Genomic DNA, 19,190 nt, shown 5'->3' on the forward strand with positions numbered 1-19,190 from the left:
ACAAAATAATTATAAAAGTATAATGGCAATAACAATTAAACAAACGATGAAATACATAAGCAATTAAACATTAAATAAACGTTCCTGCATATAATTTTCATATTCACACACCAGCATATTTCATATTTTAAAATATAGTCATGAGAATCATAAAAAGTTTCTATCGTAACATATCGATATGCACAAAAATCGTCCTAAGAATAAGCGTGACTTCCAAATGTAAGTCATGTAATAAAATTATAGCTACAACGATAGGCTAAGTTTCATAAGGATAGTCTTGGATGTTAACTGCTTATTAAATTTCAAATTCAAAAAAATAATATTAAAAAAAAATATTTCTTTCTAGAAGCTGACATAACCGATCGATATCTTAACACATACATACCATCGCAAGATACAAATGATGCAGCACGGTTATTTTAAATTTCAGCAGCGGTAATGCATAAAATTCTGTAAATTGAAATATTTGTCACACAATCTAAGTAACTTGTAAGGAAAATAAAAATGCCTTCGGGTTTGACAACAACGCATCAACAAATTCTTAATTGCATGGAAAACTTACAAAAATCGATATGCTTAAAAATGAAACAAAAAAGGAGAATAGAGATTGGTGGCTAGGACCCAACTTATGACGTCTAGTTATATATATAAAAAATGTTTCAGAAGTGAATGTTTGGAAGACATTCCAAGCTAAGTTTTATCCTCGGAAAAAATCTGGCCACTGTGCATGGATGAAGAACATCCACCCAGTACTATAATCCACGAAAGACAGAGGCAATAGCTGCGCCGTGCCAAAACCCCAGAAAAATAAGATTTACTAAAGCTAGAGAAACAGATGGGATGACAAAGGCCTCTGAGCAATGCATGTTTCCGAAGCAGGACAGCTTGTAGGCATACCTGAAACATAAAAAGAAAATTATTTTCTGAGGAAAAAAGTAATTATACTTATCAGTTGTAGACAAAATATGTATCAAGAGTAGTTTAACAAAATTCTGAGGTATCGTATACAGACTTCAGACTTTTGGAAATTATTTTCATTCTATGAGACATGGTAAAATGACATCCAAGACAATTGACAAAAGACCAGTACATCAACTGGATAGGTAAGTTGAGGTTGTGTATCTGCATGGGTTCCTGCAAAATCTCAACCCTAGCAGGTTTGCCAGTTGAGGGAAAATCTTGATATAGCCATGTTCGAACAAGAATGAATTCTCAAGTTCTAGCACTCAGTTGACGCAACTTGAGAATCTTAACTCTTATGTGAGGTCGTTTCCACTACCTTATATGAGGTTTCTACACTTAAATAGCACAAGACTGATAGCTAGGCATGTCTACCTCTAAAAAATTAAGTTTCACCAAAAAAAAAAAAATTCCATTTCACGTTCTTTTATTAATGTCTTCTGATGGATCTCATAAAGATTTGTACGATTAATGAAAAACTCATTTGATCGGCACTCCTTCCCCATGCCGCCGTCACCCCCACTGCTATCGCCGGATCTTGCACTACTAGACCACGGAGCATGCTCTTATGTCGCCTCTGCCTTCCGGCCCCCAATCTCCTTCTCCATGCCCTCCACCGTCAAATAGCTCTCTCCCTTCCTCTCTCGTCGCCTGAGCAGGCCCCTAAGGTAGTCTCCACCCTGCTGACTTCACCATAGCCACCACCGTCCTCTCATAGCACCCGACCAACACGTCATGTAGCCAACCATTAGTCTCTGTCATGGACCTCCACGCTCCCTTGCCGGCCTATCTCCGACCAACCCCTGATGTTGTCGCCGCCTTCGACACAGACCCCACGCTGTCGTCGCCTCCGGCACAAACCCCGCAACTGCTGCCGCCTCCAGCATAGATCCGACCGCCTATGGAGCATGCCGCTCAGAGGGCCAGAGCCCGTTGTCATCACTGTTCGGGCCTCCTAATCATTGTTGTCGTGCACCCCCATTGCACTCTACTTCCATTGTCAATCAGGCCTCTAAGCCCTCATTGCCTCAAAGCCGCGCTCTTGACACCGCCTCCGACCTCCGAGCTCTCACTACTGTGCAGTCGTCTTGTGGACCCAGCACTCCAGTCGGCCCTGTCGACACAACTCTCCGTTCGTCCCAGCTCCCCTAACCAAGCATCCACCTGTTGATTCCGAACTACTCGGTACACCTGACTCCAGGGGCCCAACTCTCCGACCGGATACAGCTCATGTCCAATCAACTCTATCGGTTGGACACTCCGACTCACCTCCACTCCTATCCAACGATTCTCTCAGACCTAGATATCTAGATGCTCTAGCATGTGGGCTTGTGTGACACGTGGAACAGTACAGTGGATTTAGCGTGATCCCATGAGATCTTCTAGAGTACCAGATATGAGTAATGTGATCTCCTATACGACAATGGGACACCTTCGTTATCGTGATACGACATCCTGAGAGAAGCACGTCATCCTTTCTGACAATCACAAATGTGGCACATCACTCCTTCAAGTTATAAAAGTCCCGCCCTTGTAGGCCAAGGTACGCGCACATAGGAGTGCACATCTACAAGATTGACTTGGGTGTCAAAGTAGAAGGTCGGGACAACCCGATCTCCATTCTAACCCCTCCCTCCTCACTTTTTTACTCTTCGCAAAATCTTTTGGCGATAGGGACAACTCACCCTATTCTTCGAAGGCTACGCGACCTGGTCGATATTGAAGACAACTCACCCTCTCCTTTCTCCTTATTATGGCAACTTGGTCAACATCAATGACACCTCACCGATAGTCCAACTCTCACCGATTTTAGACAGGATCAGATAACTCGATCAGTACATCCAAGTTAAGCTAGATGCAAGAATTATATTCCGACTTAATTTAAAGATGTAGCATCATGAGTAAAGGGACCCTCATAAACAAATGTTAAGGCAATTAATAATAATTTCATGAGACAAAGTTAACCTTTTCATTCCCAACTAATATGGTTCTTTAGAGTGAGAATGTTGTCCCAGGACATAGCTGAGCTGGTCACCACATGGTAGACTTGCATAAATGAGAGGGTTGATTCTCTGTGAAGCCGGAGGAAATATCCTCCCATGTGGTGGCCTGATCGGTTCCTGATTTATCTCTCTATAGATGGTTATGGGGCTAACTGTATGAGACACTGGGAATCAACGTATGACTTTCGTAGAAATTCGAGTGAGAATGTTGTTGAGAGCGATGACACAAAAAAACTCACTACTATTGTTTCACTATTTATTCAAGGATCTAAAGTGGTGTTTGGTTCTTTCCTAGGAATCAGAATGGGAATAGGAATCATAGTATTAGGGAATGAGAATGGGTATAAGCATGAATATTACTCTTAAAAACAATGTTTGGTTAGTTGAATATTTTCTATCAAAATAAACCAAAATTTTCTTTTTTATCCTTAGAGAAAAAAATTAGATGTGAGAGAAAATTGAATGTGAGAAAATATGATAAGAGAGAGTGTGATGAGAAAGAAAATATGATGAGAGAAAATGAGGAAAAAGAGTGTGATGGGAGAGAGCATGATGAAAGAGGATAAGAAAGAAAATATGATGAAAGAGAAAATGTGATGGGAGAGAATAAAGAGAGAGAAAGTGCTGAGAGAAAATGAGGAGAGAGGGCGTGATGGGAGAAATTATGATGAGAAAACATGATGAAAGAGAAAGTATGATGAGAACAAAATAAGGAAAGAAGTGTGATGGAAGAGAAAACATGTGGCAAAAGGCGAAATCACTCGCCCCCAGCGCCCCCGCCCACCCGACCCCAGGCCATCACGAGGGAGGTAAATCACGCAGTCCAGAGGGCAAGTGGTGGTGGGGTGAGTTGCACACGGTCTGGGGATTTACGCCCTGACAGCCAAGCATGACACCACTTACCATCTCGAATGACCTGTGGGATCGAAAGTGTGATTGAAAAGAATGAAAAGAGGGTGTGATGGGAGAAAATGGGAAGAGTGTATGATGGGAGAGATTGAGAGAGAAAATATGATGAGAGACAAAGTGTGATGATGGAATGAGGAGAGAAAAAGTATAGTGAGAGAAAATAAGGAGAGAGAAAGTGCTATGAAAGAAAAATTCAACAAATATATTAAGGGTATTTTCGTCCAAAACTTAATTCTCATTTTCATTCTCATCAAAACCCAAGGGAGGAGATGGTTTCATCAAGACCGAAATTTTTGGGTTTCATTCCAAAATCTTAATTCCATTCCCATCAACCAAACACAAGGTTTGGGAATGAATCCATTCCCTCATTCTCAAACCCCTAAACTAAACGCCACCTAAGAGTTCTAGTTTTTACTATCATAAACGCATGAAAAATAATTGTTTTCCCAGCAATTCTAATTTTAACTAATAGTTCTTTCTTCATATAAGATGTATACATGTCCTTTATTTAACCTTTTGAAATTCAATCAAACACTAATCTTAAATTTTATTATTCATAGGATAATTATCCTAATTGACATACTAACTTTTAATAGGGTTGTAAATGAATAGGGTATTATAAACAAACTCAATAATTAGCTCAATAAGAGAGTTTGTTATGTTCATTCGACATTTAAAAACAAATTAAAAAGCAACATTAATGAGTTTGGTTCAAAGGGAATTACGCACATTATATATCTTCCCCCCTTCCCCCAAACCAACGATCCCCCATTCTTCTCCACCACAATATTTTAAAGAAAATAATTTTATTGATTTTATTTTTAAAGTGAGGTGACTTTGATTTTGTGTTCCTTATTTATCTTAATGCCCAGGTGGACTTAAAAAATTTGTCACGTAAGTGATTTGTCCATCAAAAGTAAAATACCTAAATTCTCCATATTATCATCGTCGTCGCCATATATACAATTATCGATGGTCAATTCAAATTCCGGACAAAAAAAGATTGAAATTGGAAAACAATGCAAGTTAATGTACTAAGAATGTAAATTTATAGATAATGGGACGAAAATTAGAAAAAGTGCAACTTACGGACTAAAAATGTAATTTTCTCGTTTGGTTCATTAGCATTCATCAACAAAGCTCGTGAATAATTCATGAATATACTTTTTGTATTAATTGGTCTAAAGTCTCATTATAGTTTTATTTCTTTATATATATATATATATTCTCTGGGCAACTTAGTGCACGAAGCTCCCACTATGCGGGGTCCCGGAGAAGGATTCATTGTACGCAGCCTTACCCTATTTTTTGCAAGAGGTTATTTCCAGGATTTGAACCCGTAACCTTTTGATCACAAAACATATATATATATATAATGTCTTACAATTATATAATTTTAAATTATTTAAAAATAAGAAAAATACTAAAGTTTATGTATTGGATCATTGTTTTAACTAAATTTTAAATACAATAATTTCTCAAATTGAGCTTGGTAAATGGTCATAAGCTCAAGCTTAGTTGAGCTTAGTAAGAATTTTAATAAACAAGGTCGGTAAGAGAAATGAACAAGCTTGAAAACTCTTAGCTTTGCTTAGCTCATTTATAAATCTAATTCTTAGTGTGCTAAGATAAGGTTGAGTTGGGTAGATGGTAGTTTGGGGGTTGGGACTGACATTTGACTTAGGCAATGGGCAAGACACTATACATTGAACAGTGTACGACCAAGAAGAAATAATGTGCGGATAAGTTTGAATTGGGTCTTCTAGAAACAAAAATCAGTTCGGAATATGACAACCAACCTACAACACAATTAATATAGTGAACCGAAAATAGCTAATAAAAGTTTGAATCAATTCAAGTTATAATAAATTAATTTAATTAATAAAGTTTAAAAAATGATATTGAATAGTTAAATAGGTTGATAAAATTAAGACGGAAAGTACACTGAACAACAATAGAAGATCCAAGGGAAATGAACAACTATAAACAATGGAAACAAATTGTGAGCTTAAAGAATAACAAGGCCTTTTATTGAAAAACTAAACAAACACATCCTAAAACCAAAATGAATTTCCCCATATTGAAAACAAGAAAAAAAAAAGTTTATAAATTTTGAAACCTTATCCTTTAATCCAAGTAATCGCTTAAACCAAGATAAATGATTAAAATCAACTCGCCTAATGTTATCTTAAACTTAGAATCGAAAATCAGCTTGAAAAGCAATATGTAACAAGTTAGACTAGCCAGAAGAAAAGTATTACATAGAAAAGTACCTGTTTTCATTTATCTTGATTGTGCAGGAGAGCAAAGCAGACCTGAGGCATCTGCTCCCACCACTGCAAGCTCACAGACAGAGCAGAGATGCCCCTCAGCAGAGGGTACAAACCGAGCCCCACAATAAGGACAAGAAACATCTTTCTGCCCCCGATAAATAGGAACATAAGTTTCCCCACACACTACAAAAGGATTTCTATAATCATAATTGAGCTGATTAGCATCCTGTCTATCACCAGCATGTTGAAGCACCTGTCTTGCCTTTTTTGCTTGGATTTCAGTTGGGCCGTTCTCCAGAAGCATCCTGGCAAAATTTGCTGCTGTCGCAAAATTTCCTCCCTTATAGCAGATAGTCATAGCATTAGTGAGGACAAGCCTTGAATGAATCTTCTGAAGCTTACAATTGGTGAAATAAGCTGCAAGTTCTTGCTGTCGAACTGAATTGTCCTTAAGTTCCTTTCTTTTGACCTCAAATTTTAAGCCCAGAACATACTCTCTGGCAATTTCAATCAACTCCTTCACTTCATCGACTTCCCTTCTTGAGTCCACTACGATAAGCGGAATAGCATGCAAAATATTGAGAAATAGGCGTAGAGCCTCTGGAAACTTTCCATCAGTTGTGGCTCTATAAGCTGCCTTTAGCTTCTCATCCATCTGGAAAAACTTAAATATGAGTGCTGGTGGTCCTCTCACATTAGGACTTGCAGACTCACTCCAATTTCTCTCAACAGCATTTGACATAGCTGGAGCGGAAGCAAATGCATTCATATAGGTGTGACTTCCCAGAAGAAGATCCATGAAAAGCGGCTTCAGAGGAGCAAAATTTTTGAAACCCAATTGTCGGGTAAGCAAGCGCATGGCTGTATCAAAATTTCCAGCAGCTACATGCTCACCTGCCAGAGATGACTTCTGAATCCATATTTGGCTAACAGGCATGCCGGGAGTAGGGGCAACAAATAATGAAGTAGCATTGCCAGAAGCTTTTGGTGTATCAGCATCTGGTGGTAGTTCCAAATCCTCAAGGTCCCATCCTCCTTCCTCGTTATCTTCATTTGGAATTCCATCATCAAGTTCTGCAGTTATACCTATATCAGCATTCTGTATCATGTCATCCACATCAACAATGTCCAATTCCTCATCGCCCCAGTCAGCATTGCTAGCATCTTCCTCTTCCTCATTCCCTGCTTTACCAGTGTCCAGCCCATTGTCAAAAATACCTCTCATTACCCTCAGCATTGGCCAATCCCCACAGCAAATCAGAGATGAAGGTGGCAGGAGAAGAGAACGTTTTTTACCTTCAGGTAAAGTGGGAACATTTTCACCCAACTCAGTAGCAAGCCTGCTAGCAATTTCCTTGAGTCCATGACTCACAGCTGTCACATATGCTAGAGGCAAATGACCAGCATGCTCCAATATCTTTATACGCTCATGGACATCACCAAGATACATGGCATTGTGGAATTGGCCCATAATATCATTCTTGATTTCAGCTATTTTCAGCATTTTGGACAGCTTCTCCTCGTTACCAGTTATGAGATAAAGAAAAGATAACCTCTCAAAGTTCTTTGTCCTCTGATATGCATACTCCACAATGCTAGTATTTCCTTGTCGAAGAGCCTCAATACCCAACCTGTACCAGTGATCCTTATCATCAATCTCTTTTGCTGAAGCAACAGCAATTTGAATGTTACCACTCTCAAGAGCTAGGTTGAATCTAGTCTTTTCATCTTTCACAAAATGGAGAGCCACTTCAGGAAAGCCTTTCTGCTGTAGATATGAAATGACAGCCTGACCACAAAGTTGTGAGTTCCTGATCATATTCATCACATGATCATAACGTTTATGAAACAGGGAGAGCTTGAAGACATACTCTGTCGAATCAATTGATATTGTATGGTTCTTCCCATCTCGATCCAAGCAATAGATATTGTTTCCAGAAACCTTGGTTATGTAAATAGTGTTGTCAAGTGTTTTTATTATTCCTCCATCTCCATTAGGAAGGCAATACTTGATATGATTTAATGTTGTATAGATAAACACACCTTTGTCATCCCATGCACCACTTTTCACACGGATAGTTTCATGCAATGTGCAACGGTGCACAAGTTTCTTATTAGCAATTACTATCGTATGTTTACCTAGCAAAGCAACTGATTCCATGTCACTTGACCACACAATGTATTTAACAGATGGAGTTTGAAGTTCTCCAAGTACAATCCTCTGTTGGAGGTCAAAAATAAGCACCCTGTCCTCAGCCCTGCACAACAGATTACCAGTGCCAGCATAATATATAGCATCAGTACCAATTGGCAGAGGGCTCTTCTTTACAATCTCATTTTTAAGATTCTTAACTATGGCTTGATTGCTACTCTTATCAAGAACAGCAAATCTATTACGAGCTACAAAAACAGCTGATGCCCCTGCTCCCTTCCTTGCATCCTGCATATAATCACCTCTTCCAGCAGCATCTTTAGGAACAATATAAAGCTCGTATGATCCACCATCCACATCAGAACAGATCAAGACAGCATTCTCAGTGGGGCTAAAAGACAATGTTCTAGGTCCTTGGTTCAAGCTAACTGAACCAGGTCTTCTTATGGGAACAACCTGATTGTCCTTCTGAGATGAGAACTCATAGACTCGCAAGAATCGATCTTTCACATAGTATAAAGCATCTCCACTAACAGAGAAAGCAGGTCGTTCCCTCTCCAATTTGAAAACAATCATGCCACTATCATGACCAGCAGCCAGAAGGTTCAATTCAGGATGTGCTGCAAGAATCCAGAAACGGTCATGTTCCCTGCGAAATGTCTGAATACCTGTTCGTTTTGTAGCATCCCAAATGCGAATGCTTTTGTCTTCTGAGTTAGATACAATGATATCTTGCTTTGCATGAAACATCACACAGGAAACATTATTCATGTGACCTCTCAAAGTGTCCACTTCCCAAGCTTTTGTATCTGCAACACAATGGATATTTAATGGGGCACGACTCGTTTGTCAGAATTTCAAAAAAAAAAACTATTGCAGAAGTTTATAATCTTTTTTTTTTTTTTTTCATTTCCATCCTCAAGAAAATGAATGGTTCTAAGCAAGTAAGTATCTATATATTCTTCATATTTTATATAATATGAAAATAGAAATTTGCACAACTCTAGTGGATGATATCCCATGAAATATGATTTTATCCGGAGTGAAAAAATAAAGTTTAAATACTTTATAAAGGTTGCAAGGAAGTCAATGATTCAACAGACAGATATTTTCAAAGTTACCATTCATTCTCCATAATTTTACTTGTCGATCATCTGCTCCAGACACGATGAGTGGCAAACTAGGATGGAATGATGCCCAATTGACTCCACGATCATGACCTTCCAAGACATATTTGACAACAGCATCAACACCGCCGAATAAATCTGAGTTTATCTGACCCAAACGCAGGAGATCATCAGCTGGCGCAACCTTTTTCCTAAGGGAACTAATATCCCAAACACGGATAGTTTGATCCAGGGATGCAGAAACAACCAGGTCTTCTTTTGGATGAAACGAGGCACACATCACATAGTGGTTGTGCCCTGTCAATACCGAAATACAGGTCCGAGATTGCCAATTCCAAATCCTAATAGTTTGATCATCACTTGCGCTAACGATCCATGGATGCTCATCATGGAATTGCACAGTGCGAATGTAATCAAGATGACCAAGGAGGGTAAACAAGCACCGGTGTGTCTTATAATTCCAGACCTTAATCTTATAATCATCTCCTACAAATAAAGCATCTCCGTCAGAAAACAAATACAAGTAAATTGAACACTTGAGGTTATTGGAACGGATCTGAACCTAACAAATTTGAAAACGTCAAAGAAAACAAGGCCAAAAAAACGGCATATTCCTATCTATCGTCCCGAAGATTTGATTTTCAAATAAAAAAATATGCATCAATAGCAATTTCATCTAGTCTCAAGCGATCAATCATGAAAGCAAACCAACCACCATTTGCGAGACACGACGAAGGAACGCTAACCAACTCTGATCACAGACACAACGAGCAAAATAGAATATAACGCCAGGGCAAGTAGATCAAAGGACGGCTGGGCAAGATCTGATCTCATACTCGACGAGCAAAATCGAATGCAACGCTAGGGCAATCAGATCGAAGGAAGCCTGGAAATTGTAAGGACAAAGTAACAATCACCTCCGGAGACGAAAAGGGGTTGGGATTTGTGGAAGTGGACTCCGCGAACAGGGCCGTCGTGCTCGTCAAAGCGGTCGATGAGGGTGCCCATGCGGTAGTCCCATAGCTGGACAACGCCGCTGTGAAGGCTGGCCAGCACCCAGGGCCGTTTGCTGTGGAAGCTCACCCCCTTCACCCGATTGCTCTTCGTCTCGAATTTGGTCAGCATAGCTGCAAGATCAAAACCGCACGAAACAAATGTAAATCAGCTCCCGGCGCAGGAAGAGGAAGCGCACACTGTAAATCAGATCTAGGGCTCAGATCGGAAGTCGGATCTTGAGGAGTCTTCCGACCTGGAATCTGAGAACTGGATCTCGAGATTAGATCGCTCCCGGAAGAGATCTGGAGGAGGAGACGAAAAACTGAAGAGGGTCGCCCGACGACCGATGGTTGAGGAGAGATCTCTTCTTTCCGGCTACATAGTAATTACATTTCGCCCGTCCCAAAATTATATAGTCATATTACTTCGTTTTCAATCTCAGCGTTTCAGGTTGGCCCTAAACTTTTACCATTTATACAATTACGCCCTTGAAAATCTTCTAAACCAAAACAATTAGCAACTCTATCCCATCCGACCAATTACCAAATAAACCCTTAGTATATCAAAAATGCAGAATTCAGCCCCTCTCACACTAATCATTCCACAACGGCAATGTTCTTAACCTAGAAGCAACACAAATGCCTCGTAATTCATCCATAGAATTAGCGTTAGTTGCTTCAAAAATGAAGTATTAGATTTGTTAGTCAAACCGAAGACAGAAATTTTAGAAAAACTGATCTGACAACATTAAATTTGTCAGTTGACTTATTGAATTCATCTATTAATTTATCCATATTTGTGTAAGGTATGATGTTTTTAATTCTTCCAGTGTTTTGTTTATCCATCCAAGCGCACAGGACATTTTAGAGAAAAACGCTTCGTATTTTCGTTATTTCGATCTCTTTTCTCCTCTGACCCTGACCCAGCGCGAGCGGCTTGATTTGCTCGTTTGACACTTCTCGGACCGCGGACCATTCCTCGACCGGCCTTCCGGTCCACAACTTCACGGCCAAGGAAAAAAGCGTGCACCTAGGTTTGTGACACGTTGCGTACACGAAAGTGTACCTCAAATCAGAGAGGCGAGACCTCTTGTCCCCCGTCTGTCGAAGAGACGATCCGGGTGAATGGGTCTACGAAACTGGAGGTGAGATAAGGAGAGGAGTTGGCCTTCGTTATAAGTAACGTCGACGAACGGGATTCCGTTTTAACTTCCGATCGATCGCCCTCGCGCTTAGGAGTTGCGATCCTATCTCTGATCTGCTTCTCGCGGGATTCTGTCTACCGATCTCGCCGACAAGGTACGCTTTGTTTCGATTGGGTTTTCTTCTTCTTTTTGATGTTAGGGAATTTAGGCGGGTTCATGGAACGACCTATTTGGAGACAGGAAATCTCACCTCATCATCGTTGTTTATTTATTTATTTTTTAAAAAACATTTCTCTGTCTGATCCCAGATATGGTTTTATATTTCCTTTGATAAGTCATGCGCTCGCTTAATTTATCTGGAACATTGAAAATTTTGAGGGGAAAATTTGTTTGTTCAAACTAGTCAGGCATGGAAGCATAGAGAGAATGCTGGATACCAGATTTCAAGACGAGAAGAAGGTCTAAAGTAGAAATGAAGTATAGGAGATTTTTGATTGATATTGCAGAGGCGAACAAAGTCAGGGATAGAATTATAGTACATGTGCTGGCGTTAATGGAAAAAAAATGTTTGTTTTAAGCATTTGTGCTCGTCTGATAGGGTAGGAATCAAACCATTGAGGAATTTTTGAAATTTAGATAAACTTGACACTTTTGTTAAGATAATTAGACGATGGTTTGTTCCCTTTCTTAATAGGTTAAGTTTTTGGTACAAGTGATCATACAAAAATTTTTAACGTGTTTAAATGTTATAGTATTAGTCTTCTGTTGATTTTCAGCCTGTTGGGCTCGTGTATATAACATCAGTTCTCACACAAAAGGGGAGTATTAAATCTATAAAAGTTCAAATTGAGCCCTTCTATGGGCAATTTAAGGTTTTGGAGCCAGTGAACGAAATAATTAAACATTTTTCAAAATCATTTTACTTGGATTGTAATAGAAAGAGCACCAATGAAAACTATGCATCCCTATAGATCTTATAATGTCATTGAGCACTATGACACGTGTTATCATTAGTAATATCTAGGACATTTTAGACATTGCTTACATATAAGATGTAGGGCCTGTGTTTTTCTTATTTATCTAAGCAGTTGTACTTAAACATGTTAAATCTTTTTCTTAACATCTTTTCACTCATTTTAACATCGATCAATTAGAGCTACATTTGTGTGAATTACATGACTATATCATTCTTTTTATTTTTATTTCTTTGTAATCAAAACATAATAAGTCTATCTCAATGAAAATATACAATATAAAATATTATTTTGTGCCACGGACAGTACCATGTTAGTGTGCAAACATGGTGCAATCAACACGAGAAGTAACTCTAGTTTCCTTCTTGGAGGAATAGGTGTAGGAGCAACAAAAAAGAGATTTAACATTCTTGCTTGTTGCTGCATCTCTCTCATTGATGTTGCCTCTGGTCTTGCTTACTATGGTAGGTATCTCTCTATATGGATCTTATGTGAGAAGAAGATGATGAATTGTGCTCCATTTTGTGTTGACTTTGTTGCTTTAATCTCATGAGCAAAAGAGGCGACCAATGTTTGGAATATATCTCTATCAATTCATTTATTCTAGGCTCATGTCAATTTCAGTTGCCCTATCAAATGAGTTGTCTGAACCATACCAACCAAAATGACATGATGTTTAAAACTATAACCTAAAATTCCCAAATATCATCTTTATAAGTATGAGGTGCACAACCCACTCTAGTTAGATAAGGAGATGGGAGGCATGAGCCATGTTGAGGATGACACTTTCTTGCATCTTGGCAGGAGATGGGAGTTATGGTATATGTTGAGGATGACCCCTTTTTTCCAATGCTAGGTTTAGCTCAACATAGGAAAAAGATCCTAATGGGCCCGAGCCTTGTTCATCCCAGCCGTGGCCCCTTAATACCCATATTTAGATGTATTTGTCTTACAAAATGTTTATTTTAGCATAATGGGTGCACAAGGATTACATATGACTACAAAGCCTCTTTTTTCATCTTACCCACTCACTCTTTATATTGTAAATGATATCTTATATCATTATTTACTAATAGATTAAAATATCTAAAACTTCTATTTGCAATACCTTCATGTTCTTTAATTTAAATAATCCTTGATTATTTTTTCTTATTATAGAAGTTATATTTGTATGATTGTCTTCTTTTTAGTTAGTTTGGAACATAAGAAGGATATGCAGATGACATGATGCAAACCTACAATTATAGTGAATGGTTTTATGTGGCCCATTTTATTGTAGCAAAGGTGATTACACTCACCCCAGGTGCCCCTCATAGCTCACCCCAGGTTTTATATGACCCATTTTATGGTTAAGCCCATATGTGTCATTTGGTGTTTAATTAATTATTGCATAGACTACGAAATGAACCAAACATGAATTTTGGGTTGGGAAGATGAATTTCACTAGTTTTCTGGAAATGTGTTTCATTTAGTCTACTCACTTTAATGAATATGCTTTGTGATAAATAGAGTACCATTTACAATAGTCTAATGAATGTAGGATTATTTCAACCATGGAAGGAAGCTCCTATGGAGGGAGGGAGTCAACTTCAACTTTGATGGTGAGGAATATTTGTGAGTGTTATCTTACGAACTTTGCATTTACATCTGTCAAGAACCCAATGCAGGGTTTTGCATCTCATTTTGCTCCTATTTTGAGTTATTTACTGGTTTGATCAAGTTGATCTATTGCCTTGAATGAGTGATTCCAGCCCTTTGATTTTGACTTAGTTCACATAACATGGTGCTTCATTCTCCTCGACATGTAATTTAAATTCTTTAGACATCCATATCATAGTCTTTGTCATGTACAACAGGAAATTTTGCTTTGCTCATCAGTAAAATCAGTTCTCAAAAGTGTTTGTTTGTGCTACTTAATGTTGGAAAATTTTGGTAGTTTAAATTTATAAGAATTTGCAAACAGAAGGATCATGCTTTAAATTGGTTGAATGGAATTTGCAAATGGATTTACTAGTTATTAGAGCATAAAATAAAATTCACCTTCTATTTTAAACTTGTTTTTTATCTTAGAATATATCAACTTTATGGAAAATATTTTCTAGCAGTTATGCATCTTGCATTTCATGCTTTTGTGTGGGCTTGTGTAAGATCATATTGTTTTGGAGCAATTTAAGGTGGTGTATGTTTATTTGTAATCAATCTGTAAGTTATTTATGAGTCAGAAGTAATATGAGACATTACAAACATGAAGAAATATGAACTTTTAGGAGGAATAGGGTTAGTGGAGTCTAGGTTTGGGAAAACATAGTTATATCTTCATGACAATGAACTTGAGGTATTCTAGTTGATGTTTCTACTTCTGAGGTTTTTCATTTTTCTCTATTTGAAGGTGTTATATATAGTCTTATTTTCGTTTAGGAGGTATATTTTGTCAAAGGCCGAGTAGACATTTTGTATTGAAGGCAAATGTATCAGTCAGGTATTAAGTGGGTGAGTTTTATATCCTTTCCATGTTCCTGTCAACTCTGACGATATTTAGAGTTTATTTTTTATTATTATTTTGTTTATTTCATGATGTGATGATTGGAAAGATTACAAGAGTTTGTTGTTTGGTCATAGTTATGCCTCAACACACCCCTTTATCATGTCTTTCATCTTCCTACTAGGTGAATGTTCCATCTTTTTCCTATCTCTCTTACCAAGTAGATGTACCATGTATTTGTAACCCAATGCTTCTTCATGGCGCATCTACTGCATTAATTGGCATGAAGTGAATCCCAAAGCTCTGAACTTAAAATATATTATTTCTTGGTGAGCATAAATCATTTAAGGAAGCATTATCAATCTTTAAAAATTGGTAAGGGTAATGCAACAATTCATGAAAACATTTCACTTTATTTATTTATTTTTATTATTATTATTTTTAGCTAGTACTAGGTATCCAACCCTTCGGACAAAGGGATGATCGGCCCAATCCCACATAAGTTTCCCACCAGCCATCAGACTAAATCCGGAAGTGCTTGCAACGAACGACCCAGTAGCCCAACATCTCGAGTTTGTCATCCCATGGGAGGAAAATGGCCAACAATGCGTCGTAGCTAGTAATTGAACCATGGGTGCTTGGGAGACTGCATGGGCACCTTGCCGCTACACCGTAGCCTGAGGGCCAAAAAAAAAAAAATTCAATTTATTGGAGCAAAAGGAACAATGACATACAACATACATTTATTTGTTTTGATAATTTTCTTGCATCAATGATCCAACACTTCAAACAAACAAATGATGATGAGATAATAGTGGAAATGCATTAACATGAAATGGGTTTGCAGTAGTTTTTTTTATTATTATTATTTTGGCAACAAATCTAGGGTTGAATAAATTGAGCCCACATTCCAGTTGAGGTCAGTTTTTTTTAATTGTTAGTCTTTGATCATAGAATTTTCTGATGCATTAATGTGGGATGAATATTGATCTATTTCAATATTTTACAAAGAAATGTTTAATGCATTGAAACTTTTAACTGCTTATTCATTTTTCATGACATGTAGTTATGCTAGTTGTATATGGCTATAAGTCATGCTGCTTTGGTACATTGAAGTGCCAGTGGCTTATATTACTTGTGAGTACATTTTGTGTATTTTTCTTTCCTCTCTTGTGATTCTTTCTTTGGATTTACTGCTTTTTTGCTGAGATTACTCAGCTTGAAGTTTCTTATTTTAGTTCCATTCAGATGAACAAATAAATGATATGGAGAATTAATATTTGTGATTATTATTTGACATGTCTCAAACTTATTAGAAAATTTACTTCTCCCAGGTGCATGATGATTATTCAACATCTGAAGGGCTTCAGTTGTTTACTTCCATTCCAACCCTCAATAATGCAGCTTCATATCTTGCACAAACAACAACATACTTTACAAGTTGCTTTGTTGGTTCTGCTGGTTAGTTTCATTGACATTTGAGTCACCTCTCAGCAATGCTTTCTCAACAAATACCCAAACTGATTTTTTGTTCATCAAATTTCATTAGTTACAGTGCACAAATGACTGATAGCTGATTGCTTTATTTTTCAGTCGGTTACATATGCCATTTTGTTGCCCTTTGTGCAGGTGATGTTGAGCTTGATGAAGCGCAGGAATTGATAACTCTTTCTCCTACACAAGAATACAGGTCATCTGGTGATGACAGCACTTCTTCATCCACAATCGAGGAAATGGGTGCAAGTTCATCTCAGGGAAGAAATGAACCATTGGTGTCAAGCCGCATTTTGCAAAATGGATCTTCAGTGTTCAAAGGGTATGATCACTTGAAAGACTAAGCAGCTTTCACTGTCTTCAGGTCATACAAATGCATCATTGATAAGGAAATTTAGCTGAAAATAAAATTTTCATATATGTAGGAAATTTATTGTCACTGTAGTAGAGCCATTGTTTTTAAGTTTCATTCTCCATTGGTTTTGATGGTTGAGACCTTGATTGTCTAGGTATCATGGAATATGGTATTTAACCATTTCATGCGGCTGCCAGTGGTATTAGTCCTTGCTATTCTATGTCCAGCTAAGCGGCTGCTTTCATGTTTTCAACCCTATAGCCCAGGTCCCACCATGGGTTTCAAGGCTGACCTCTGAAGTAAACATGAAGAGTATCTTAGGATGTCACTTGATAAAATAACAGGAAACATAAGAATAGTGCATTTCTCGCTACTTTTCTTTTTATATATGGCAGTTTTGCAAAAGCATCATTTTGGAGGTTTGAGATGCAGGACTACATTTGAAATACAAACTAATGATCTGGCAGCCATGACGAGTTGCTTCTTAGCATCGTTATCTCTATTATATTATCTTTAAATTATGTGCATCTTCATTTCCGTCATTTTTTGCTTTGAACATTAAACCCAAAATTATACTGGTGTCAAGAAAAAATTAGGAGTCACATGCAACGTTTACAATTTTCTGTACATTACATGCGCAATCTGTATATGCAGCCTTATAGAACGGGCAAGGAAAACTGTTCGTGGTTCAGCAGATGACATAGGATGGCTACAACGAGCTATAGACATGCCTCCAGTTGAAGATGGAACTCGACGTTTTCGGGAGATACAAGAGAGTATAAGGTTGGTTAATCCAAGCTCCATCCATTGGGATTGGAGAACTAACCCAATATATTGTATCAGAACTTCTTTGCAAAATGTATATCTGAATCTTTTTATTATGTAATATCTTATGCCTGTCCTTGTTAGGAATAACGAGCACAAGTTGCCAAACTCTGTAGTTTACTTGTTGGTTCCAGGTATTACTTTGAAGGTGCAGAAACAATTATTGTTTGTTGTGTATTTATGTTTTAGTTTACCCTCTCATGAAGTATCATTCTGATAGGCCTTTTCAGCAACCATGGGCCCCTGTACTTTGTCAGTACAAAAACATACTTCTCGAAGATGGGGCTAACTTGCCACATAGCGAAGATTCACAGCGAGGTAATTGTCTGTGTACTGCTGGTTAAATTTTTTATCGAAGATTGTTTAATTATATCTGCTAGCAGGCTTCTGTTGAAAAAAATGCGAGAGAGATAAAGCAGTACATAGAAGAAATCTTCTGGGGCTCAAGAAAACGTGTGCTGCTTCTCGGGCACAGCAAGGGTGGAGTTGATGCCGCAGCTGCTTTATCTTTGTACTGGTCTGAGTTGAAGGATAAGGTTGCTGGACTGGCCTTAGCTCAGAGTCCTTATGGAGGAAGCCCAATTGCTTCTGACATTCTGCGTGAAGGTCAGCTCGGAGACTATGTCAGTCTGCGGAAAATCACGGAAACTTTGATTTGCAAAATCCTCAAGGTGCTTAAACCATTATCATTCTTTGGCCTTTAATGAGTTCTTCTTTTGTTGTGACGCTAGATGCATCTTATGTTCCAGCTTACTTAGTCTTTTGGTGCATGCAGGGTGATTTACAGGCACTAGAAGATCTGACGTACGAGCGCAGGAGAGAGTTTTTAAGAAAAAACCCATTGCCGCAGGAACTTCCTCTCGTTTCCTTCCACACAGAAGCAGGAATCAAGCCTGGCGTCCTCGCTACATTTTCCCCAGTGGCGCATGCTGAGCTTCCTATCATCATGCCGCTCGCCGACGGCCAGCCCACGAAGCTTCCAGTGGTCATGCCGCTCGGAGCTGCCATGGCTGCCTGTGCTCAACTGTTGCAGGTGAGATACGGGGAGAAAAGCGACGGCCTTGTGACGAGAAGAGATGCTGAGGTTCCTGGTTCCGTTGTGGTTCGGCCGGACGAGAAGCTTGACCATGCATGGATGGTGTACTCGTCCTCCAAGAATGAACCTGTCGAAACCGATGCATCTAAAGTCTGCGAAGCCCTTCTAACACTGCTTGTGGAGGTTGCACATAAGAGAACGCATGACCTTACTAACAAAGATGAGTAAAGGTGACGGGCCACAATGGGCAAGAATCGTGCCTGCAAATTGTAAATCTGACCATGTCTTTGTAGTTTTTTACACACAATTTACCATACGTTTCCTTTTTCTTTCCTTCTTTCTTTTTATTTTCTTTATAATATAAAGTGACAAAAGTTAAGGTGATAATTTTCATTTTAAAAAAATGATTCGGGTCTGTGGCTATTACTTGAAAAACGGATTCGGGTCTCAATTGCTTCCA

At 38.5% G+C, this 19,190-nt stretch overlaps 2 protein-coding genes across 6 annotated transcripts; one reads left to right on the forward strand and one right to left on the reverse strand.

The window, feature by feature from the left end:
- Positions 1-439: 439 nt before the first annotated feature.
- Positions 440-10,818, reverse strand: LOC121992898 (coatomer subunit alpha-1-like). The gene is made up of 5 exons (XM_042547521.1): positions 10,674-10,818; positions 10,342-10,551; positions 9,419-9,910; positions 6,146-9,106; positions 440-897 (listed from the first exon to the last, which is right to left on the reverse strand). The coding sequence occupies exons 2-4, from the start codon at positions 10,547-10,549 to the stop codon at positions 6,156-6,158; spliced, it is 3,651 nt and encodes a 1,216-aa protein (XP_042403455.1). The 5' UTR covers positions 10,550-10,551; positions 10,674-10,818; the 3' UTR covers positions 440-897; positions 6,146-6,155.
- A 704-nt stretch (positions 10,819-11,522) lies between these two features.
- LOC121992899 lies at positions 11,523-19,110 on the forward strand. 5 transcript variants are annotated; one of them, XM_042547522.1, is made up of 10 exons: positions 11,523-11,718; positions 14,079-14,139; positions 16,087-16,157; positions 16,355-16,481; positions 16,650-16,836; positions 17,524-17,652; positions 17,779-17,828; positions 17,915-18,012; positions 18,078-18,365; positions 18,470-19,110. In XM_042547522.1, exons 3-10 carry the CDS (start codon positions 16,089-16,091, stop codon positions 18,956-18,958), a joined length of 1,437 nt encoding a protein of 478 aa, XP_042403456.1. In that variant the 5' UTR covers positions 11,523-11,718; positions 14,079-14,139; positions 16,087-16,088; the 3' UTR covers positions 18,959-19,110. The 5 variants fall into 5 exon arrangements, with proteins under 5 accessions (XP_042403456.1, XP_042403457.1, XP_042403459.1 ...); XM_042547523.1 differs by lacking the exon at positions 16,087-16,157 and adding an exon at positions 14,957-15,028 and having other exon boundaries at positions 11,524-11,718; XM_042547525.1 differs by lacking the exon at positions 16,087-16,157 and having other exon boundaries at positions 11,525-11,718; positions 14,079-14,152.
- The last annotated feature ends 80 nt before the right edge of the window (positions 19,111-19,190 follow it).

Source organism: Zingiber officinale, chromosome 6B, assembly GCF_018446385.1.
Source record: "Zingiber officinale cultivar Zhangliang chromosome 6B, Zo_v1.1, whole genome shotgun sequence".
Classification (NCBI taxonomy): domain Eukaryota; kingdom Viridiplantae; phylum Streptophyta; class Magnoliopsida; order Zingiberales; family Zingiberaceae; genus Zingiber; species Zingiber officinale.